At 38.1% G+C, this 25,666-nt stretch overlaps 1 protein-coding gene across 1 annotated transcript in view; it reads right to left on the bottom strand.

The window, feature by feature from the left end:
- Window positions 1-25,666, bottom strand: part of LOC121917315 (laminin subunit alpha-1-like) — a 122,865-nt gene that overhangs the window by 86,671 nt on the left and 10,528 nt on the right. The window contains exons 2-4 of the mRNA XM_042443166.1: window positions 10,767-10,937; window positions 10,001-10,113; window positions 3,292-3,534 (exon numbers count right to left, since the gene is read on the bottom strand). Of these exons, the coding sequence (XP_042299100.1) occupies window positions 3,292-3,534; window positions 10,001-10,113; window positions 10,767-10,937 (527 nt within the window). The remainder of the gene's footprint in view (window positions 1-3,291; window positions 3,535-10,000; window positions 10,114-10,766; window positions 10,938-25,666) is intronic.

The following is a 25,666-nucleotide window of genomic DNA, read 5'->3' as shown; positions in this document are numbered from 1 at the left end:
TAGAACATGGCCACATAGCCCAAAAAACTCACAAAAACTATGGATCGCAGCCATGATGAACGCCTTCGACTTCACAATTCTACTATTATTCTAAAATATCTACCTTTTTAATTTTTATTTTATTTCACTTTATTTTCCTTATGTATGAAAAGATTGTTGAGACTAATCAGTGCTAACACTAATATTCAGAAAAGTAACTAAACTAACATGAAATGTAAGTAATATGAAACTTCTGTTTGCTCTAAGAAACTGGCATATTATTATACATAAAGCTTTTCCTTACTTTATTCAATGAAAATGTACAACATTTATTGGTAAGAAAGGCCCTATACAAACAGGCAGGAAGGGGCAGTGAGATGCCGTCCCTTTTTGCCCCGGATTGGTGCCGCAGCAAACACACGGCACAGCACTGATCCGGCCTTCGCAGAGCACAAAAAGGAGCCTTTTTTTCCATCTCCTTTTTGTGCCTGCAAAGCGGCACCATAGCCACTGCTGGGCGGCTTGATCACGTTCCTTTGGCGCAGTGCCGCTTGAACAGCTGCACACCAAGATGGCACTCAGGCAGTATGGGGAGGGCTGTGAGCATGGGGACACTCAGTCCTCACCCCGCCCACAGGACGGCACTTTTTGCCCATCTGTACCGGGCCAAAGTCTATCCAACCTCTGCTTTCCATGCTACATTAACAACATTTACATGTGATATATCCAGTCCTTTGACAGAACCAAAGATGCCCTTCAGTGTCATTTTTGCAAATGGTTTGAGATCCTGAACATCTTTACTTTGCTCCCAAAAATATTTATTTAGGATTTGAGTGTTAAGAATCTAAAATTTTCTCATCTGAGGCTTGAGTGACTAGATTTGATCTTTTTCACCTCAGGAAACACAATTAATACCATTAAATATCCAGGAATCTAGTTTAAAGTTACAAATTCCACTTCAGGACATGTACCTGATGCAAATATTGTACATCCCATTAAAATTACTTATTTTACATCTCCTTATATGTAAAACTAGTATAATTAATTTAACTTAACAGTAATTTCATTTTATTTATAAGGATGTAAATGTGTTACTTCCTGAAAAGGAATCTGGGAGTCCTCTGTAGTAGCTATTTTTACAAGGTCAGTGTTCTGTTTGCTAGCTTATAAAGACAGACATTCACAGTACACCAGCTACATCTTTCAATGTGCCATTTCATTATAATGCAGGGCTGACTGTGTGATCTATACTATAGAACCACTATGAATAGAACTGCTTAAAAGAAAGAACAATAAACTCTTGACCTGCCAGTGCATAGCTCTTTTAATTATGCTCTCTCCTTGAAACAATGCCAATCCCTGTTTCTGAGCTTAAACTGAACAGAGCAATTTCAGGCAGGAGGAGGGGTTGCTGGTCCAAGTGCTTTTAGTTTTTTGTTCCAGTTTCAGGTGGTCTTTTTGGAAAACATTTTTTTTTCAAGAAAAGGAAAAGAAAGAAAGAAAGAAAGAAAGAAAGAAAGAAAGAAAGAAAGAAAGAATTAGAATCTGGGTCCAAAGAAATAATCATAAACTTTTCAATAAGGAGCCACTATGGTTTCAGAACCTGCAAATGTTACTTTTATAGACTATCCCCCAGATAAGGCTATTTATGAAACCAATTATTGTTCCTCAGGCTTGTTTTGGCTATTAAATCTCTGCAGGGCTTGGAAAAGTTACTTTTTGGATTACATCTCCAAATTGTAGCTGGAGGATTCTGGGAGTGTGTGATCAAATGTTATCAAAACAAGTATCAAATACAAATTACCTTCTTAACCAGGCCCTTTCAGTTACTACTTCAAATTCTAGGGTTGAAGGCTGCTGCCATACTGCAGAAATAGAGCAGTTTGACACCACTTTAACTGCCATGACTCAATGCTAAGGAATTGTGGGATTTGTAGTTTTGTGAGATATTTAGTCTTCCCTGACAGAGAGCTCTGGTGCCCCACCAAACTACAAATTCTAGTATTCCATAGCATTGATCCATGGAAGTCAAAATTGTGTCAAACTGCTTTATTTATGTAGTGTGGCGGCACCCTGAGTGAGATCAAGATTGGGCTTTAAACATTCTCTCCACCAACATCTAAAAAGCAGAACTCAGCAACTTTGGGACCCAACACCAATTGTTATTTCCAACATCAGTAGAGCCATTGGATGAGTAGATATTGCTTTATCCCATTCACATTAGTTCAGTAATTCTACCCCAGATAGGAACTAGGTGGAATTTACAGTCTGATTTAATTCTGGAATTACAACCCCCAGAAACCTCAGTCAACATGTTCAGTATCCCTGCTGGCTGGGAGATTTTGGGAATTTTAGTCCTAGATAGTAATATATGATAGTATTACTTATATAGTAATACTATCACTATGAAAATGACATGCAATTCTACTACTCTTTTCCACCACAAACCAAGGAAGCTGTTTTGGTCCTAAACCAGTGTCTGCCATCAGTAATGGAGAGGTGAACAAAGTAAAACTTAATCCAGACAAGACAGGGGTATTCCTGGTCAGTCAAAAAGATGATCAGGGAACAGAGATTCAACCCATGCTGGATACGGTTATACCCCCCCTTAAGATTCAGTTCTGCAGTCTGGTTGTGCTCATGGATTCAACTCTGAGCCTGGACGCTTGGGTTTCAGAGGTGGCTAGGAGTGCATTTGTGCACTAGTTGCACCCATTACTTGAGATGTCAGACTTGGTCACAGTGACACTGGTTACATCCCAGTTGGACTACATGCACCATGGAGGCTGCCTTTGAGGAGTGTTGAGAAACTTCAACTGGTCCAAAGAGCTGTAGTCACATTGATAACTATAATAGGGCTTGACTATAGGAAACACACAACTTCCCTGTTGCAACTACTCCACTGGCTGCTAGTCCATTTCCAAAGTGCTGGTTTTGTCCTATATCTTAGGTCCAGGATATCTGAAGGACCATATTCTCCTTTACAATCCTATGTTGTTTTTGTGTGTCTTCAAGTCATTTCTGACTTATGGCAACCTAAGGCAAACCTATCACAGGGTTTTCTTGTCAAGTTTCTTCAAAGGGAGTTTGCCATTGCCAGTGCTTTAAGATCTGCTGGGAAGGATGTTCTCTTTGTCCTACCATCCTCACAGGTTGTAACATGTTTTATTTGCTTCTCATCTTAATAAAAGCCAAAATGAAGTGAGGCAGAATTAACATTTGGCCAACTTTTATCATATTTTTGCATGTCACAGTAATTATATCACCACCCTGAATATAGATAACAGGTACAGGAACCAAAACAAAACCTACCTCTCCATGTTCAAGAGGCACTAGCCTAGAATAATAGGAAGTGCAGATCACTTCATCATCTCTCTTGTATGTAGGAGGCCCAATTCTTGGTGTTACATTATATCTGGTTAAGCACTCTGTGTCACTAATTGCATAGTACTGCCAGGGCCTGAATTCAGTGCCATCCACAGAACGTTCCAAAATCCAGTTTCCAGGTCGGGGAGCATTAGCAGCTTTGATGATTATATATGCAACTTGAAAGACCTAAAAGAAATATAATGAAAAAGGCAACATTTGGGGCTGAACTATAAAATATATATTTAACTCATAGTTGTTCTGGGAAATGACAAAAAATTGAAGACCTACGTCCAAGGTCTCAAGGTTGTTAATGATCTCACAACTTTGTTACAATGGAAATGCATTTGAAACACTTCCACAGCTTGTTGTTTTGTAGAAAAATTATATTTCAACTTCTTTCTATTTTTTTATGAGAGCTTACAAAGTTCAGAAACGCATCAATTTCAGACTTGAAGTTCAGTCATCTCACTAGAATGGAAAATATTTAAGAACCATATGTGCAATTAAAAGATTGTACATATATTGTAACATAGTCAATAGATATTGGTTCAGGTGTGATAGCATGTAAATGCAAAACTTATTGATACAGATAAAGGAATAAAAGCTTATAAGATACTAAATAAGTTTAGAAGAATATACACTACTTTCATAGCCTTTAGAAATCATGCTAAAATTTCTCCTCCAATTGACTGTCTGCAAATAAATTCTCCCCTTTTTAAAAAAAAAGCAACTTAAATTATAAAGATTTAGATCAAAATATGCACTGAGGGCAAGAAATGTTCTGCTTCATCTCAGGAAAGGACATTTCTATTATTTCAGAGTACTTGAGGAAAACTCAATATAATTACTAGAAATACCTGTTCTAACAAGTATTTTATGAATCCTGGAAGTCATTTCTAGCTGCAACATGTCTGTATCAAAGAAACAATTCATATGTATTTGAAAGAAAGTTACCCTGTTATAATATTTGAAACCCATATTCAAATTGTGAGCAAGGGAATGAGAGAGAGAAAGAGCCCTCTCTCCTTGGCAACTGCCATCGTCCAGCCTGGAGGGAGTGAGGGGGCAGGAAGGGGCTAATTTTTAATTTTTATTGTATTTGAATTTTGAATTTTTATTGTATTCTGTATGTATTTATATTGCTGTAACCTGTCCAGATTCCTTGTGATTGGGTGGCCTATAAATAAATAATTTGTACTTGTTGTTGTTGTTGTTATAATTGCAATTAGACTGCTAGCAGAAGAAGTCACAAATAATTAATATCATATTATCAAAGTATTAATTTAGAAGAGACACGGCTGGTCCTTTGCACTGAAGCAAAATGAAGGTGCTAAAGTTGGGCAAAGACAAGCTAATGCCCTTGCATTGTCACAGTGATCCAGATCTACCAGTTGCTCTATGCAACAGCAACTTGCTAGAAGTTTCTGTGTGATGCAGAGGTGCTGTTTCAAGAAACATTGCTTTCAGTGCCTCTCTTATAAGAACATTATGGGATCAGTCTGAATCCACCCATCCCACCAACATAATGTAATTCTGGCATTACAGCAAGGCCAATGAAAGCCTTTTTTCTGTATTTTATGTAAACTTGAATATTCTTTTATGATTAATACAGAGTGATTTTGTGGGGGCTTTTTGGGCTATGTGGCCATGTTATAGAAGAGTTTATTCCTGACATTTTGCTAGCATCTGTGGCTGACATCTTCAGAGAATGCTGGCATGGAAGAAAGTTGTGTGTGTGTGTGTGTGCGCGCGCGCACACACACAGTGTGATCCTAGGTAGGGAGGAGTGAACAGAACAATACATAGATTAACATGGAAATCACTCCTCCCTACCTAGGGTCATACAATGTGTGTGTGTTTATCCAACTCTCTTCCATGCCAGCATTCTCTGAACATGCCAGCCACAGATGCTAGTGAAACATTAGGAATAAACTCTTCTAGAACATGGCCACGTTGCCCAAAAAACCCACAAAAACTATGGATGCCAGCCATGAAAGCCTTTGACTTCAAGTACAGAGTGATTCAAAAAGAATGGTGCAAAACTCAATAAAAATAGCTTTACTTTTGCCCCATTCTTTTTGAATCAGCCGGTATAGCTAGAACTGAACTTTGAAAGTTGATGTTCCAACTGTTTTAGATCAACAATTACAAATATTTCAGCTTTTCTTGAAGTTACAAAGAGTATTTTGTCAGGGAAAACAAGTCAGCTACCAAGACAAGAGTGCAGTTTACTACTGGCACGCAACCTCCATTTACTTTCAGTGCTGGACTTCTCTGAGAATTGTCCATTATTCATGTTAGTGATTAGTGCTGATTTGGAAGCACTGACATTTATATTTCCAAACCAAGAAAAAAGTAGTTTATCTTCAGATGAGCAAAATAGGCCTTGCTTTTACATAGCATATAGTAATTTGCTGAACCAAGCAGGTTTGGATATGGTTAGTGACTAAACAAGAGATCACTCCGGTCCTAATGTATTTATATAAGTAGTGAATATCAGGATATGGTGGATAAGTACTGTAAAAGGATGTGAATCTGAGGAAAGAGGCTTGCTGCTCTTGACTAATTCTATCTCTGTTGGAATTGATATACAGAAGTACAAAAGCATGGCTCTGAATTGACTCCTGATGTAATCACTAAACAAGAATTCAAAGTGTAAATAAAGATATTATATTGGTTGTTTATGAATGTACTTTAACAAAAAAAAAATGAAGGGAAGGGACCCCAACTATTTTGGGAGTACTGCATGAGGGCAGTATTAAAGCAGGCATTTATCTTTGGCCCCCACCATATTCCTGTCTAGACTCTGCACCTCTGGCTTCTTCACCCATTCCTGCTGTTTACAGTAAGACCACTAGTACTAGTGTAAATAGCAACACAACAGATCTGGTTTCAATCAGAAGCCAGGAGGTTCCAAGGCTTAAAACATTCTTCCTCTCCCTTGTAATTGTCCCTTTCCTTGGGGGACCCTGTCTATTTTGTGAGAGAGACAATTTTCAAGGCCACATGAAATAATGTGATGTCTCATCTAATCTGGTTTTGAGGAGTAGAGAGAAGAGTTGTTCACTCTCCAAAGATATGTAAAGAACTAAACAAAGTATCAAGGCATAAAAATCCTTCACCCTGCCCCATACTCTTCCTCCTTATTATGTCATCCTTTCATTTAATCTGCTCTCTCAGGCATATTAATGTATTTGACACTATGACAAAGCGGATCCACTAATGAAAAAGCTATGTGGAAAATTATCTTCAGGTGACACATTCATGGCACCATTACAGCACGCCTGCACATCTGGTCTGAATATAAGTATGCGTTTGAGAACAAAGATATCTTCATGATTTAAATAAGATGAGCTAAATAAATAAATTCTCATTCCTTATTTGGTATATATTAGATTAGATATAACACACTTTCCTGTATTGTTATGTATTATTTACCGGTATATGTATTATGCTATTATTTCTTATATTGTACGCCATGGACAGGTTTACTTTATTGTTTGTATTACAGCGCTGTGTAAATCTACAGCGCTATATAAATAAAGTATAATAATGATAACAGCAACAACAACAACACAGGATGAATCTCCTTAATACAAAATTCTTGAGACCAGAAGTGTTTTGGATTTTAGATTTTTTTGAATTCTGGAATACTTGCATTTACATAGTGAGATATCTTGGAGATGTATGTACATGGAATTCATTTATATTTCACATTTACCTTATACACATAGCCTGCAGATAATTTTTATAAACAATCTTTTAATAATTTTGTGCATGGAAAAAAATTTGTGTACACTGAACCATCAGAAAGCAAAGATGCCACTGTCTCAGCCACACATGTGAACACTTTTGGATTTTGGAGTATTTCAAATTTTGGAATTCCGGATAAGTTATACTCAACCTGTATTAAATGAAATTTCTGGCAATACTAAATTATATCTCTCACTTTTAGTGAACTTTCACAGTTTAGTGAAAAATATACAGTATGAAACTTAGCCATTGGGATTTCATTGATATCAATGAACATAAAAATAATTAGCATACAGTAGGCCTTTGTTATCTGCTGGAGTTTGGTTCCAGGATCCTCTGTAAATAACAAAATCCGTGGATGCTCATATCCCATTAAATATAATGGCATAGCAAAATGGATTCCCTTATTTAAAATGGAAAATCAAGGTTTGCTATCTGGAATTTATACATTTTTTGAATACAGTGGGCCCTTCCCTTGCGCGGGGGATCCGTTCCGGACCCCCCCCCCCCCCCCACGTAAGGCTAATTTTGCATATGCTCGAGCCCCATTCATTTGAATGGGGCTCATGTGCAGCGGCGTGATGGCACAGCAGCGTGCAGGGCGCCACGGGCACACGCCCCATTCATTTGAATGGGATGCGACGTCCCTTGCGCCCCGCATGTTCCCCGCGACTTGAGCACATACACTCAAGTCCGCGAAAAGCACACCCGCGTATAACGCGGCCGCACTGTATTTTCAAACTGTGGATGCTCGAATCTGTGGATAAAAAAATCTGTGGATAAGGAGGGCTGACTGTAATCTCTTAAAATTTGCATTTCTATATGTTACAATCTGTTGGGCAAATATTAACATATGCTACAGATTGCTCTTAATGAAACTGGTCTGCCAAAACATTCTATTGTCCTGATGCATAACCTGTATTGTTAGAAGAGAATACAGAGAAACAGAATGGTTTCTAATTGGCAAGGCTGCATTTTATCACTCTATTTGTTTAACTTGTATGGTGAATCATACACAAAGGAGGATTAGATTAGGAGGATGGAGATTTGAAAATTGGGGGAAAGAACATTAACAATTTAAGATATGGAGATGACAACATACTACTAGCAGAACATAACTTGGAATGGTTATTCAAAAAAATCAAGAAAAAAAGTGAAGATAGGTTTACAGCTGAACATAAACAAAAATAATGATCACAGATTATTTAGATAACTTCAAAGTAGACAGTGAAAACATTGAAACACTTCAAGATTTTTCTTACCTTGGCTCAATCATTAATCAGTGGAGACTGCAGTAAAGAAATGAGAAGAAGACTAGGACTATGAAGGTCAGCTATGAAGGAACTAGAGAAGACCCTGAAGTGTAAAGATGTATCACTGAATACTAAACTTAAGATAACCCATGCAATCGTACTTCCTATTACTATGTATGGTTGTGAAAGCTGGACCATAAAGAAATCTGATAGGAATAAAATCAACTCATTTTGAGTTGTGGTGCTGGGAAGAGTTCTGCAGATACTGCTAGAAAAACAAATAAATGGGTCCCAAAGCAAATCAGGCCTGAACCTTCACTAAAAGTTAAGATGACTAAACTGAGATGGGTGTACTTTGACCACATCATGAGAAGACATGACTCACTAGAAAAGACAATAATGCTTGGTAAGGTTGAAGGCAGCAGGAAAAGAGGAAGATAGCATTCTGGATGGCTAGACTCAATCAGGGAAGCCACAGCCTTGAGTCTGCAAGACTTAAGCAGGGCTATTCATGATACAGTGACTTGGAAGACTCTCATTCATACTTTTGTAAACAATCTTACACTTACAAACATGACATAGCATTTATGTTACTCAAATTTAGACTTCTGCTGGGCAGGTGGGTCTTGGCTTTCCAAGCTTTTAGAATCTAATGTTTGGAAGCAATGGAGACATACTAGAAATTAAACTAAGCAAAAACCAGTCAATGGCTAAGTTGCTGGTATATAGCCAACTACTGTACTTGTGAATTGTAAAAAACATGATTAAATTAATTTTTTCCTCTGTATATAATGTATAATGCATTACTGTATATATACATTTAAAGCTCTTGTTGATCTCTTAGCGAGCCAAATATCTAAACTTACCATCTTCTATCTCACGTTAGCAGGGAAACATGCAGGGGAACACACTGTACAGTATATCTGGAGTTCTGCTGTTTTTTCCAGCTGAGCAAACATTACCACACTTGCCCTGCTGGCCACTAGAAAGTGTAGGATTCTTCCTTTACACACAGACTAGGATTTCATGCCCACAAGGGCAACACTGTTTGCATCAACAAAAGGAAATGATTGAAAATTGGTCAAAGAAGAAGGAAGAATCAAAATTTAACTTGTAGGCTATGCAGTTTTGTTGATTTTGTTGAAGGCTTTCATGGCCAGCATCCATAGTTTTTTGTGGGGTTTTTGGGCTATGTGGCCATGTTCTAGAAATTTTCCTTCCTGATGTTTCGCCAGCATTTGTGGCTGGCATCTTCAGAGACAGATGCCAGCCACAGATGCTGACGAAACGTCAGGAAGGAAAATTTCTAGAACATGGCCACCATGCCCAAAAAAAAAAAAAAAAAAAAATTGTTGATTTTGTTGGGTGAATCCATTTAAGCTTCACCCATTGGGAGAGGCGAGAAGATAGAAATAAAAAAAAATTAAGCAAATCTTAGAATAACCCATATATTATATGAACATTTTTGGGTAACCCTATTCTATGTTAATAAGCAGACATTGTAGAGAGAAAAATAGTCATGTTGGAATTTAATTGACAAACCTACACTGTTCACTCAGGAAACTCTTTATTTCTTCCCATTGTACTCAACCACAAAATATTAGAAATACTTTGATCCATATTTTTATGTAGCTGTTATTACTTACCTGTCTTAGATCCAGAGTGATGGTTACCCAATGATATTCTCTTCCATTCTGAATACTGGGACTTTGCCACCAGTTATTAGTACCATCTATAGCATTTGAGATAGGGTGTTGTTCTAAAAAACAAAATTAGGGTCAGATTTCCCCACTGGTTTCAGACTAAAATCACATTCAGACTAAAATCACAGAATTGGAAGAGACCACAAGGGCCATCGAGTCCAACACCCTAGCATAAAGGAAAACACAGTCAAAGCACTCCCAAGAGATAACCACCCAGCCCCTGTTTAAAAAGCTCCACAGAAGGCGACTCCACCACACTCCAAGGTAGTATATACTACTATCAAACAGTTCTTACCATCAGAAAGTTCTTCCTGAATAGATTCTTGTTTTATTAGTAAGGCACATGTGTCCTAAAAAGATTGGGTGGGAATCTCATGGAGAATACAAAAATATTATAGAGTTATAGACTCAGCGGGGGGGGGGGGGGGAATGATTCCTATGCCCAGTTCAGACAAAATCATGCATAACAGGACCAAGATCCAATGGTCTGGGATCTCACTGATTTAAACAATTCTACTCTATATGTTTGGAAGCAGCCCAGATTTTAAGACTCTAGTGATTACAATGGGATTACCTAGAGCCTAAACTGCATCGTTCACATAACCAAAGCAGCTGCATACCTTAACAAGCGTAAAACAAACACAGTCAACACTATATATAGGCAGTGTCTCAAGATACTGCGAGAAACAGTATAATGCAGTCAACTTGCCTTTAGGATTTGAACTATTGTGGTCACATATTCGACACTGTGCATTGCGTAGAGGTCGTCCTGGAACATGCTCCACAAGTTTACAAAACATCTCAGGACCCTTTTCACCACAGGTAGCATTGGTACTGATGTGAGCATTGCTAGCAAGATTAAGAATAGCAGGAAATAAACCTGGAAGAAATAAAAATGAAAATGAATTAATTTTTATAAGGAGCTTTGAAAGGAATGGATGTCTTTAAATAAAACTTTATAGCCAGAGTTCTTACTCCGTCTAGATAGAATCATTTTTTAAAAATGTGAAGAAGTTTTAATTCTTTACACTTTTATCCTATTTACAAATAAAAGCTCCACAACATTTCTGTGAGCCTTTGGGGGAAAGCACAGTGACCCCCAAGCCAGAGTCACACCGCCCGCCCAACCAGATGAGCAATTAGACACCACACACCGCAGGAGCAAAGAAGAGCTGTGGAAGTGGCAAAAGGGGCACCTTTTTCCCAATGCAAAAAAGAAGCAGTATTTTGCCACTTCTTTTGCACCCAAAAATGCCAGATTGGGGACGCAGCACAGGGATGCGTTAAGCCGCCCCTTTACAGCTGTCTGTTTAGCCCCTTTGTCAGGTTTCTGTTATAGCTAAGGTGATTTCTTATGTGTCTGCACCAAGAGACCCTAAATTCATTCAATTAACATCAGTCAGCAAACAGCAGCTTTGGTAATGTATGTAACAGAAAAATAAATCAGTGTCTTAAGAAATATCCTTTGAGGTTTAAATGCATATATTTTTCCAACAAGAGATAATTCAAAAAAGATTTATGTTCAGGACCAGTCTTGCAATATTTCTGGGACACAAATCACAATGTGTTATGACAAGTAATTCTGAGTCACATTCACAATCCAGTATACATAATACAACTGTGTCAATTTTACTCAATGAAGTAATGAAACTTAATATGACTTGCCACTAAATCTCTCAATGAAAACAAATTATGAGGCTTGCTCTTCAGTCAAATCAGCTAAGGAATTTTTGAGGAAAACTGAAAGGAGTTAGAGGAGAATATTAAAATAAATCTTATGAAGGTTTTTGAAATTCTAAGCTTGGAAATATTTTTTTAAAAAATGAAGTACAACTCTCAAGCTAGTTAGGGGATTCTGGGAACAGTAATCACCCAAACTGATTTTAAACCCCTCCCAATGGTGTTTCACACACTCTTAACATTCAGGTGGATGATGCAGTTTACAAGCTCTGTTCCGCACACTCTGTGATCTCCCAAAGTGTCTGTTGCATGGGTTCCAAATCATTGTTATAAGCAGTCTACACACAAAGGCATGGGGACAGATCCTGCTGCCACAGAACTGTACCCTGATTCTGTTCCAGTTCATTAATGTCACAGAGTAACAGAGGATTACTTTTTCCCCCTCTGGACTTTTGAATAAGGTCTTCTGCTGTAGATGATCTTTGCTGTGAATCTATTAAGCAAAATGTGTTTCCAGTTAAGTACTTCAGATTGTTGACTAAAAGTAAATACCTTGGGATTTTGAGTCCTCTGCTTGAAAAACTGAAGTTGGCATGATAAATGAATTTGTCTTTAAAGTGCGAAAGTACTGTTTGCTGGTTTTGCTGCAAACCCTTGTAGAAACTGCATTAAACTGAATTAGTTTATAATATTGCCACTGGTCATTTCCTGTACCATTATTATTGCTTTAAATATTGTATGTTGAAAGAGTGTTTGCTGAGATAAAACACTCATCCAGGCAAATGAGACATTCTAGTACCCCGAGTCATATTTCGTTGCAGAATTCACATAGAACTAGAGCTGCAATACAGATACTTTATGACATTTTTACCTGAAGAGTTATAAACATGTTTCAGCTACCTGCTATGTACAGGTTTTCCCCTCACACACTCACACACACCAAAAAAAAAACAGTTAGGACAAAAATTGCCCCAACCAATCTATCATATTGGTGTTGGTTACATTTTTTGCACACAAGGAGGGCTGACTGTTACTCAAAACAAAGATTCCACCTCATGAAACATACCCAAACTTCACATGTGCTTTCTGGCTTGTGGCATATTTGAGATATGGATCTCTGTATCCCCCACAGAGTAGAAGAATTCTCAAGGTGTCAGATATCCCCAAATTACACCACTGATTGTTGTGTGTGTGTAGTGATTAAAAGAGGGCTAATACAAAAAACAATGAGGAATAAGAGAACAAGAGGGATTGATTTAAGTGCTAATTTAAACAAAAACAAAAAAACAACACACCAAAGTGTGTAGAATTTTAATCTTTGCTTGTTACTTTATATAATGAAGTGAGATTGGTTTTCTTCTGACTATTTAGATGTGCGTTTTTGTCTGGGTGGGAGGGAGAGTTTCCCACAGTAAAAAGAAATGCTATCAGGAATAACTTAGACTATTTGACCTTGAAGTAAAGTTACACCTGTAATAGTAACAACAACACATTCTAATTATAGTATGGGAAAGCACACTCCACTTAGGGCAGATGACTTGCACATAACCTGCTTAAGGTCATCAGGTTAAGTAAATACCAAATTGAAATACAGTAGATTGATGTTAAAGTAGAACTTTTCAAAAGAAGAGGAAGGAGACTGCAGTAGAGTTATGAATTCAATGTACATAATCCTACTTCAAAAGATGATTTTCAACACAGTTCTTACTATCTTTAAAAAGATATACTTCAGTTAATGAAATAGATCTGTTCCTTGGCATTACTTCTTTAACAGAAATTTTGGTACTGAAGACAGAAATTACATCTAAAGAACAGGGATAGGTTCCTACACCACAAAAAAGAAGAGCTGTTCAACATTTTCCAGCAAATGTTTTATTCAAAACTAACAATGTTTGTGTGAAATGAAACAGCCAGATCAGATCAGCTTTGCATAAGCAAATAAAAACATTCAAATCTTCTAGAGACTTTGGAGATTATCACATGGGGACAGAACAAGGATGGAATTGCTCTCCTGTCCTTATCCCATCCATGACTGCAATCGCACGAAAGCCTTTCATACATGTAGCACTGATCCTGTCGTTATTCTGTCATTGAAGTGGAACTGTATTAACACAAACCCCTGTTAATACAAAATCCCAGAGCGTTTCCACTTCAATGACAGGACAATTACAGGATCAGTGTGATGTCATATGAAAGACTTTCATGCGATCGCTGTCATTCTCGCTTTCCAGACAGGACAATGTCCAGATAAGCACAATGTCATGTGAAAGTCTTCCTGCAATCACACATGAAGGACGGGTCAAGGATGAGTCAAGGACATCCTTTCCCCATCTGAGAATCTCCTATGTGTAGGCTTGCTCCTAAAATCCATCCATAGATCATTTTTTCTTTCACCATCCTAAACTTTTTTTTAAATTTCACTTTGGTGGCCAAACCTGTGCATTTTTATGATGCTGGGGATAGCTGGTGAGAGAAGTTCACCTGCTCTTTTCTCTCTGTTTTGCAATTTATGCAAACTCAGATTATGCTGCCTCCTGCTATTTATCTGGCCAGTTTACCTGGCCAATTGTAGGCAGGCATACACAGCTACAGTAGTATTGGTTAGATGATGATGATGATGATGATGATGATGATGATGATGATGATGATGATGATGATGATGATGATTAACCTTTATTTATAAAGCGCTGTAAATTTACACAGCGCTGTACATACAATCTTTTTAATTGGACGGTTCCCTGCCCTCAGGCTTACAATCTAAAAAGACAGGACACAAAAGGAGAAGGGAGTGGTGGTGGGGAAGGGGATGAGGGCCAGCAGTTCTTCTCTACCTCCGAGGCCTGGCTCAAGGGAGATGGACTGGAGGGAGGGCTTGGCTTCTTAATGGATGGTTAATAGATCCAGTGGGGTCATTAAGGGGTGCAGACCACACCAGATGACACCCCCGAAGAGGGGTGACACCTGGCCAAGTGCACCCCCACCTCCCTGCTGCAAGCTATTCTGCTCACCACCTCCCTGTCATGTTGCCATTCTACTCACGAGTAAAGCAACAGGGTGGCAGCAAAGTGAGGGGGCGTGTCCTTTTGGCCCTGCCCCCAGAAGCCCTAACCCCTCACACAAGGTGACACTCTGTACAGTGAGGCCACTGTTTAGAGCAGAATTTCATTCATCCACTGCCCAATGTATATGGCACTGGTGATTGCTGATTGTTTTAAGGAGCCCTGGTGGCACAGTGGTTAAATGCTGGTACTGCAGCCACAACATTTAAGTTCAATCCTGGAGGAGGGCTGCAAAGTCCACTGAGCCTTCCATCCTTTTGTAGGTCATTAAAATGAGTACTCAGCTTGTTGGGGGAATTGGCTTACTCATTGTAAACCGCTTAGGGAGTGTTAGTTCACTGATAAGTGGTATAGATGTGTACTTGCTATTGCTTGCTATTACTATTGCAGACATGCTGCTGTAACCTGACACTGAAAGTGTTTCTGCAGTCCTCTTTCACCATCCTCCTCATACAGATGCTGTTAAAGAAAGCTCCAGCTAGATAGAGGATGATGAGGAAAGGGGGCTGAGTGGACATAAAAAGACTTGTAAAAAGACCTTCTTTGTCAGAGGCTTTGTCAACTGACGCATGCCTGTATATGGAGTGATAGGTAATTTGTTTATTGTCTGTTACTCAAAGAGATGGAACATTAGGTATGTTACTCTGGATGGTTATGATCAAGCTGCAACGTGGAACCTGTGTTCAGGGCTGAATGATCCATTGGTCAAATGGCTCACTTGTTTCAGGATCCAGTGTGTTCGGGGGGGGCACCAAAGGGGTGCTGCAGATATTAAAATTTGAGCTGAGTTTCCCCCTACCACAACCACCTGGGACAGTGTTGAGAATCATGTGGGTTCTCAAGTTTGTACGTGGTATACGGGGGAAATAAGTGGTTCCTCGGGATACGAAATACCCAGGTTACGAAATTTCCGGGATACGAAAAAATCCCATAGGAAATAATTGTTCCGGGTTACGAATGTTTTTTCGGGTTACGAAAAAATTTTTGGTGCTTTTCGGCGCTATTTCACACGAAATCGCGGCTTTTCCCCATTAGCACCTATGGGTTTTCGGCTTACGAAGGCTTTTCGGGTTACGAAAGCGGCCGCGGAACGAATTAATTTCGTAACCCGAGGCACCACTGTAATTCTCATCAACATTTTTTTCCTTTTTCTCACTGTTATGGTTTGGTGCTGAATTTTGGAGGCAATTCACAGCACCACCAGCAAACAATAAGCAGTTTTAAAAGACAACAAATCAGCTTTAATAAGAGGACAATTTGTTGTTGTTGTGTGCCTTCAAGTACGACTACACTAAAGCAAACCTATAATAGGGTTCTCTGGGCAAAGTTTGTTCTGAGAGCAGCTGCCATTGCCTTCCTCTGAGGCTGAGAGTATGTGACTCGCCCAAGACCAAAACACATAGTCTTAAATAAAATAAATATTTATTTTCAGCTCCCCAAGTCTCCAGAATACCCCACCTCCCCTGTCATTTGGCTGTTCCCTGACCAACCTCCTAGTTCCTCTGTACTGGAGAATGTTCTTTCTAAACTCCTCCAAGGGTTTTATGTTCGTCCCTGCCATGTTTTTTTCCCTTCTTTTCCATGTTCCTCTGGGGATTTGTGAAGCCCAAGTTACCTCCCAACTATCCAAAAGTACACTGGTAGTGTTACATGAGTGACATGTTTTCTTGACTGATCTGTAATGAATTAAAAACAACTGACTGCTTTGAATGCCTTGGAAGTGGAGAATCATGATTTGGGGAAGGGATATTAGTATGTATAGCAGTGTGGAATGTTTTCTATGGTCAATTAATTCAATAATTAATATTATAATGAACTTTATAATAAAAATAATAAACATTGATGGGACAAATGATACATTGACAAAGGTAAACTGATCCTTCGGTCCCAAACACTTAGCAATTAGAAAGTACTAGAACAGTTTAATACTACACAAATACAGCACTATGATTCTATTTTAATTTCAAGGTTCCATCCCATGAAATCCTGGTGATTATGTTTTGGTGATCTACTAGAGAGTCTTAGCTGATCATTCTAAATACCAGTTGCTAAACTGCAATGCAAGTATTATCAAAGTACCATAGTTTTGTGTGTGATGTAGTGTGAAAATGACCTTAGCTGCATCTGCACTGAAGAAATAATGCAGTTTGTCAATGCTTTAACTGCCATGCTATAGAATCTTGGGATCTGTAGTTTGTTGTGGCACCAGGGCACTCTGACAAAGAAAGGAAGTTTCACAAAACTACAAATCACAGAATTCCACAGTACTTAGCCATGCCAGTTAAAGTGGTCTCAAACTACATTATTTCTGTGCAGATGCAGCCCTGGTCTTGTAGCATATACATTTTTTTCATTTGCATGCACGGACGGTATGGTGAGGGGGGCCGGAAAAAGATATTAGTGCTTCTGTCCATTGTCAGCACTTTTGTTCTATTTCTTATTTAGCCATTTATGTAATTTCTACAGTAATTCATACATATATACAAAGTGGGTCCTGCCATCAAAACTGCTTCAGTGGCCCATATAATTATCTGCCTATTTTATACCTTCCAGCGTTTCACAGATGCAAACCAGGACATGTGTAGTTAAGATGGCAAAACTCATTAACGAAGAACACACAAGCTAGGAGAGACTACAGTAGTTTGTTTTTGCCTGAATCCAACCAGTGGGTTCCTTTCCCCCTTGTTGAGTTACCTGAGTGCAAACTACTAGTACTTTGAATTCAATTTGTAACAAATGAAATAAGCTGAGAACAAAGGGGGAGTGGGAAGAGAAGAAAGATGCTGGAACATTTGTAAAATAGCTGAAATTGTGTGACAAAAGAGGATTAATTGGGACAATCTTTGCCAGATCTGCAGAGATTCTGTATTAACATACTAAGGACTTTCATTTGACACAGCATTTTCACACCTGGCAGAGTTTAGCTGACAAGAGCAGCTACATATTAAGCTTTTTGAAAACATCCAACTTAAGTAAGGAAAAAGCATGATCAGAGGGTTGGAATTTGAAAAACCACAGTATTCAGACATCAATTTTGCTATGAATTACTGAATCATTTTTCCCTTAGTAACAAGCATTATGGTCTTTAAAAAAAACCCAAGGAATGAGCTGAATCTCTTACCAGCAGAAAGTTCTGTAAGGCAAAAACTCTTCCTGATGACCAGGATGGGTAGGAAGAAGTCAAAATCAAAGAAGTCAAAGCTTACTGTTAAATGAGACATCCAACTAGGCTCCTTGCCAAGAAAACCCCATGACAGGATTGCCTTAGGGTTGCTATAAGTTGGAAGGTGTACAACAACAACAAAAACTAGTATCCATATTTTGTGGTTGCTCTTATTAAGGCCAGATTGCTCTTTGTCTCAGTGTGGGTGATGCAGCAGGAGGAGGTGGGATATTTAATATTTACTGTAAAGGACAGCTGGTAATTCTACTGGGAAGTAGAATTAGCAGCTGTCCCTTACTGTAAAGAGATGCCCCTTATTTAAGGTCCAAAAAGCTTGTCTCGTGCAAGCATTAAATATGACACCAAAAAATCTTGTATTTTCAATTACTGGCCAAGCAAGCTGCTCTCAAATTACACACCAAAGAAAGAGTGCAGGAGTAGGTTCTGTTTTGAGCATAGCTGATGCTAACTCTTTCTACTCTAGGCCAAGCAGCACATTCAGCCTGGCAGCAGCAACATTTCTGTCTTCCTGATGGCTGGTGGCCTATCATCACAAGATTTGGGAATGCCTGGAATTTGAGATCTGGATCTCTTCATGAGAAACCTCATCTCACACAACTTTGGTGAACTTCATATAGAATGTCTTTTCTCACAACCAGTCTTTTCTGTCCCTTATTGCTATTTTGAAACCCGACTTGGAAGTTACCCAGTCCAGGTTTATGTGAATTCCACTTATTGTATAATGACAAACCAACAAGAACAACTTTCATCAATGATACAAAAATGCATTTTCAGCTAGGATTTGTAAAGTGATACATAGATTTTCTAGAATGAACATCACACAATCATTTGTTAATTTTGATGATGTCAAAGGCAAACCCCCTCTGAAGTAACTTTCCAAGAAAACCCTATGATAAGAGTCGCCTTAGGGTCGCCATAATTCAGAAATGACATGAAGGCACGTAAAAACACCAATTAAAGAAAAATAAAAGCAAACATTATAACACCAAGTATAGTAAATATAGTTTCATAATTAATTTCCATTTTGTTCAAAATGGAGATAAACAATGGATATTGGATACATTTACTTTCCAGAGCACATAACCTTTTAAATGGTTCTAAGATTAACAAGCAGACAGCTGTTTCTTCTATTATTCTGCTCAAAATCTGCAAAGAATATTTTGGAGTGACATTGGACCATGAGAGACCTTTAGCCTAGAATACAAAGATACTTAAGAATGGATTCTTAGAACATGAATTATGATTTCCAAAATTTAAAATGTTTATGGAGTCCAACTGTGAGTGAACCATAAAAAGTGATATCACAGCCTAGGAATCTGAACGGTTTGGTTCTTTCTCCGCATTTTGGCAATTCTTGAGGATCAAACATGATCTTGAGAATTGTTCTGTAATTATAATACAGTATTAGACCACTTTCAGCAATTCTGAATTTTTAATTTTTAACAGGAAAATCCAACCATGAATAAACCAATAATATGTAAATACTAGACTATCAGATTAAGCTGCAGATTTTAAATGTCATTTTTACTCCCATAAAGTAGCATTATGTGTGTGATCTCAAAAGCTTCTGTGAAATAGTATTCCTTTTATGAAATCACAGATTTCAAAATATCACATTCTGGAAATGCATAGTTCTAGCCCACAAATAAAATACTTTGCATCCAACAACTTGCTGCTCCTACCAATTTCTTTAAAAGCTAAAGTGTTCCTTTAACATAACTATTTTTATTTAATATGAGAAGTTATGTGGATTCCTCAATCTGGTGATCCTACCACAACCAGATCAGCTTCAGCTCCATCTTACCCTAGCCCATTCCATTGCACAATTCAAAAAGGATGTGGAGAAACTGGAGCATGTCCAAAGGAGGGAAACTAAAATGGTGAAGGGTCTGGAAACCGTGCCCCATGAGGAACGCCTTAGGGAGCTGGGGATGTTTAGCCTGGAGAAGAGAAGGTTAAGAGGTGATATGATAGCCCTGTTTAAATATTTGAAGGGATGTCATATTGAGAAGGGAGCAAGCTCCAGAGACTAGAACGCGGAACAATGGATGCAAACTGCAGGAAAACAAAATTCCACCTCAACATTAGGAGGAACTTCCTGACAGTAAGGGCTGTTCAACAGTGGAACACACTCCGTCGGAGTGTGGTGGAGTCTCCTTCCTTAGAGGTTTTCAAACAGAAGCTGGATGGCCATCTGTCAGGGATGCTTTGATTTAGATTTCCTGCATGGCAGGGGGTTGGACTGGATGGCACTTGTGGTCTGTTCCAACTCTATGATTCTATGATACTTGTGACCTTAAAAGTCACTTGGTTCGCCATGCATCAAAGTCTTTGCTGCAATAGAAGAATGTGGGTCCAAATAACTGCTTTCCTATAGCTCTGTAGATACCCACCCACCCCACTTTGTGATCATGATCTCCAAGTGCAGGTGTTTCAGTTTCCCTTTTTGGTGGTATGGACTAGTGTAGATTTTTTTTAAAAACCTGATCCATATCTGGTGATCCTAGCACTACCACATCAGCTTCATTGAACATTCATTCTACCCAAAAAAATCTAACACATTTCCCCCCAGCTATTACTGGGAAGATTTTCTTTTCAAACAGAAACTACAAAAAGGATAGAGGCTTTTTGAAAATAGGACCATTCTGTTTTCCAGGAAACTTTAAGCCCATTTTATATACTTACAAAAGTTGAGCACACACCACTTCTACCACCAAAGTGGTGTACCAGAAGCATTAAACCAGACTACAGGAAGCCTAGAAAGACCTTGGAGCTGTCTCTTGACTACTGTGGGCCCAGTTTCTAATGCCCCAAGTCCTTCAACACATTGAAGCAATTTCCTATTGGCACATCAAAGCTAGCAAATTTAGCATGGCTTGGCAGATGTCCCTGGGCTTCAATAAGGGTGTAATTTCATACCTGCTTCCTGGGAAGAAGCATCAATGAACACATAGGACTGCAGTGTGATCCATATTTTATCTGTTCTGAAGTCCATTACATGCTTCCAAGTCCTGCTTGCCCCACTCACCAGATCTGGCTCATATCATCCCTCCTTCACTACCAGTAGAAGGTGGAGACAGTGTATGTAGATGAATATCTGATTATTCATCAAATTTTTGCAGTGTTAGTTAAGAAAGACAAAGACCTGCATAGCTATACCTCAACAATCTATCCACTTGGCAATCTGCATTTTAGAAAAGCCAAAAAGAAAAGTGTTTCTGAGGAAGATAATTTGGTAAGGAGGAATACAAGCATAGTTATGAATCCTCTGAAGAAGAATTTTCTGAAGATGCCAGCCACAGATCCTAGCGAAACGTCAGGAATAAACTCTTCTAGAACATGGCCTCATAGCCCAAAAAACCCACAAAAAACTATGGTTATGAATCGTTTGCGTATTTTTTTAAATTCAGGATAACTTTTTCTTTGCATTTCAAAGTGTTTAAAATAGTATCAAAAATCTTCTTTTGCCGAAGTATTATTTGTTCCTATGGTAAGATGTTAGGTAAAAGATAGTAATTTTATCACTGTATTTTCATTTTCATTTAAGCAAAATGAATTACTGAAGCACTGGATCAACCCGTTTATATAAGCCCCTTATGAAATGTAACTGATTGCTACAATAATGTTTGTAAAGTGCTTTAGGTTCTTTAAAAGTGCTATGAAATACTTTATCAGAAGAAACTGCTACAATATATTTTTACATGCGGTTTTAATAAAATTAAGTGATTGTAATCTAACATTATGCTAAGAAATAACTGTGACATTCTTTGTAGTATAAGAATAAGAAAGTACGATATGGCTAACAGATGAATGAGAACAATTAGGATCAAAGCAAGGCATCATTCAGTTTGTAGACTATTATGTAACATTTTGGTCAATGTTCTGAAGTAGTTAATCCTCAAGAGGAAGCAATAAAACAATCAGTGGTCTGCTCAAGTATTTGGAAGGTTTAAGGTGATCTTACAGCCTTCTTGACTCTTTCAAGTTGATCACAGAAACCCCACAGAGAACTTTGTCAGTGTGGCAACCACCGAAGATTGTTGACTAAAAGAATAGAACACAACTCCTGACTCCCTGCTTTTGGGGGGGGGGGGTGGCATTTACAAGGAAACAGATAGTATATATTCCAGAAGATATTTTTACAGTTTACGGTAAAAACACAGCACTGATGAGGAAAGAAGAGGTTTCTGGAACCTCTTCCTAAGACTCACAAACTATAAATAAGTTTGTTAAATAATGTATCTTCAGCTTTTAACTCTATCTTCAGTCCTAGACTTTCATCTGGTAATATACATATTCAGAAAGCACCACTGTTAAACAATAAACAGCTGTTAATTCTTTACTGATAAGTTATTAAATCAGATTTATTTATTTTTAAATTACTCAAGTGTCTGAAAAAAGCTAACTCCCACTCCCTACACTAGTGGAATATGGCAGAGCCACATAAAATGGGACAAGTGGAAGATTAGCGAAATCAAATCATATTTCTGAACCTAACTTCTCGCCATCACTATACCTTTTTATTTTATGATGTCTTGATACTGGAGATAAATGTATCAGGCCTTTGTTCCATAAGGAAAGGATAACTTTAGTAAGGAAATATAATAAGGTTGTCCTTTCCATATGTGATGAAGTTCTCTCAAACATTTACCTCCAGTATCAAGATATCATAAAATCAAAAAGTGGTGAGATACTAGGTTAAAAAAGCTGATTTGATTTCTGCAGTCTTCCAGTAGAATTCTGGATAAATACATACACTAGATTTTTTAAAAAGCCTCATAAACTAGAAGTGTGATCAAGAAAGGAAAGAAGAAACACTCATCTCTGAATTATTTCCTGGAGTATTAAACTTAAGGGTGCATCTACTCTGTAGAAATAATGCAGTATGACACTACTTTAACTGTCATTGCCCATCCTACATAATCCTGGGATTTGCCATTTTGTGAGGAACCAGCACTCTTTGGCAAAGAAAGCTAAACAACTTGTAAAACTACAGATTCCAGGATTCCATAGAATGGAGGTACAGCACTTAAAAGTGGTGTCAATGAGGATTACTTCTACAGTCTAGATGCACCCCAACACTTTAAATGACAACATGGGGATATCACTATGGTTTTATGATAACATTATTAATATACTCTGAATATATTTCAACACAAAAACTCATATCCCACCACATTTCTCTAACCTACATAAGCTATATCATCTGTCCAGAAAACATAAGCACATAATACTTTATCAGCATTGTTGAACCCTTAATAAACAAAAACAAGGAGAAGGAACTATCTTCTTCCTCTTCTTCTTTGAGAAGAGAACTCTTTTCCATTAAGTCCTGTAAATACCAACAACTAATCAACATGTTCAGATAATTTTTCAGTACACAGAAAACATTGTTGTCTGGAGGACAGAGACAAAAGCATTTACTGCTGACAAGGGGCTTTATGTTAATCTTTAGCCTGCTTAGAATGCATTCATAAGATTTTTCTGTATCACGGGTACTTTTGTACACTATGGGCAAAACATAGTCTAACTGAGCTTGAAAATAACTCCAGGTTGCTCTCTAAAAGACAGCACAAAAAGCCAGAAAAAAAGCTGTATTTTTTTAGCAACCTGGTAAAGATTCAGACTAGATATGTGAATGTTATGGGAAAACAGGTTTAAAAAAACTGGTAGGGGGGAGTTTTTTCCTGGGTTTTTTCCCCTCCAAAGACTTTCCCCTGCCCCCCCCATGGGAAAATCAAGAAAAAATAAAAATCAGTTTTGAAATAATGCATTTTAGAGTGATCAATAGAATGTTTAAGCTAAGGTGTTCATATATTTGTTGTCTGTTGTTGTGTGCCTCCAAGTCATTTCTGACTTATGACTCTAAGGTGAAGCTATCATAGGGTCTTCTTAGTGGATTTCTTCAGAGGGAGTTTGCCGACACCTTCTGAGGCTGAGAAAGTTTGACTTGCCCAAGGTCACCCAGTGGGTTTTTATGCTCAAGCAGAGAATCAAACCTTGATCTCCAAAGTCCTAGTCCAACACTCAGACAACCACACCATTCTGGCTCTCACCCAAATATATTAATAGCAATGTTAATGGAAGATTTTTATATATGACAATGTACATTGCAATTCCTGGTCTTGGTATCCTTTTTCTAACTTCTTATGTGAATGAATGCTTTATGTTTGCTTGGAAACATCTTTCTGTTTTCTGTTTGGAAGGGATTTGGCTTTGCCTCCTCTGAGACGGAGAGAGTGTTACTTGCCCAAGATTACACAGTAGGTTTCCATGGCCAAGTGAGGATTCAAAGCCTGGCTTCCAGTAGTCCAACACTCCAACCACTACATCATGTTCTCCCCCCTTCCATGACTTAAGACTTTCTCTAAGGCAAATGGACAGAGTTGGATCCAGACTTGGTTTGAACAGCATGATATGTTATGGTGGACAGTTTTCACAGTTAAGGCATCTTCAGTGTTTACATACACCATTGAACTATTATTATTATTATTATTATTATTACTATTTTGTTTTCTTATATCCTGCCTTTCTCCCAATACAGAGACTACTGTTCCTAAACCACTTTGAGATATCAACAGACACAGCAAATGGTATATCTACTGGTTAAGTAAGTCAATAATAAGCCTCAATTTAGACATGTCATAGGACAGGATAGAACAGGGGAGTCTCTGACCCAAAAGCCTCTTCTGTCCAGTGACCTGTTGCAAAGGATTCCACAGACCAGTCTTCCTCCTCCATAAACCATAGCCTCTTCTAAATCCTAAGCCTCTTGGGAATACCATGACACTCACTCTATTTCCTGTCAGAAACAGAGCAAAGAAAGCTGGAATATGCTTGTTGTCCCCATCTACAGATCTGAGATAATAGTGGGGAGCCTATTTTCAAGAATCACTTATGAGAAAAGGCAGAAGAAGGTAACTGTGGGGAACTTTACCTGTGCTGCAACTTTCCAAATGGAGGAAAAGTACATCCTCCACCTTTCCACCATTACAGAACAGCTAAGGAATAGATAAACCCATATTCCTTTCAGCATCAAATGTCGCTTCAGTTGGTAGTATAGCTAGGGTTGCCATAAGTCAGGACCTCCAAACCGGGACAAATGTAGGACAAATGTAGGTCAACATTTTCAAATGTAGGACACGTTTTTTTAAAAATGGAGGACATGCGAAAAAATTGAGATTTTTTTTTAAAAAATCTTAATATAAAGGCATGTTTTTTAGGCATGATCAAAATGGAGGACATTTTGGCATTATTCCTAGACAGATGGCAGAAATGGACTTGCCCTCGGGTTCAACTGTACTTCTCAGAAGTGTGTACTTGGGCAAGGGACTGTGGTTTTTCTTCACTGCGCATGAGTTTGTAAAAATCACAGCAAGTTACATTGGCCATGCCTCAGAGGCTTGTTGATATCAATATCACCACCACCATCATCATCATCACCACTATAATTGGCCAAGAAAGGCAGACTTGTTAACATTCAAATCGCCATAAATACACAGAAAATGCACTTGCATATATTTAATAATAAAAAATAATAAAAAAACAAGGCAGGGGTGTATATATTTAATAATAAAAATTAATGTAATAAAATAAAAAACAAGCAATAATAAAAATTAATGAAATAAAATAAAACAAGCAATAATAAAAATTAATGAAATAAAATAAAACAAGCAATAATAAAAA

This window comes from Sceloporus undulatus, unplaced genomic scaffold (genome assembly GCF_019175285.1).
Source record: "Sceloporus undulatus isolate JIND9_A2432 ecotype Alabama unplaced genomic scaffold, SceUnd_v1.1 scaffold_15, whole genome shotgun sequence".
Classification (NCBI taxonomy): Eukaryota; Metazoa; Chordata; class Lepidosauria; order Squamata; family Phrynosomatidae; genus Sceloporus; species Sceloporus undulatus.
The sequence above is the reverse complement of the archived record's forward strand: the minus strand, read 5'-3'. Positions and strand labels throughout refer to the sequence as shown.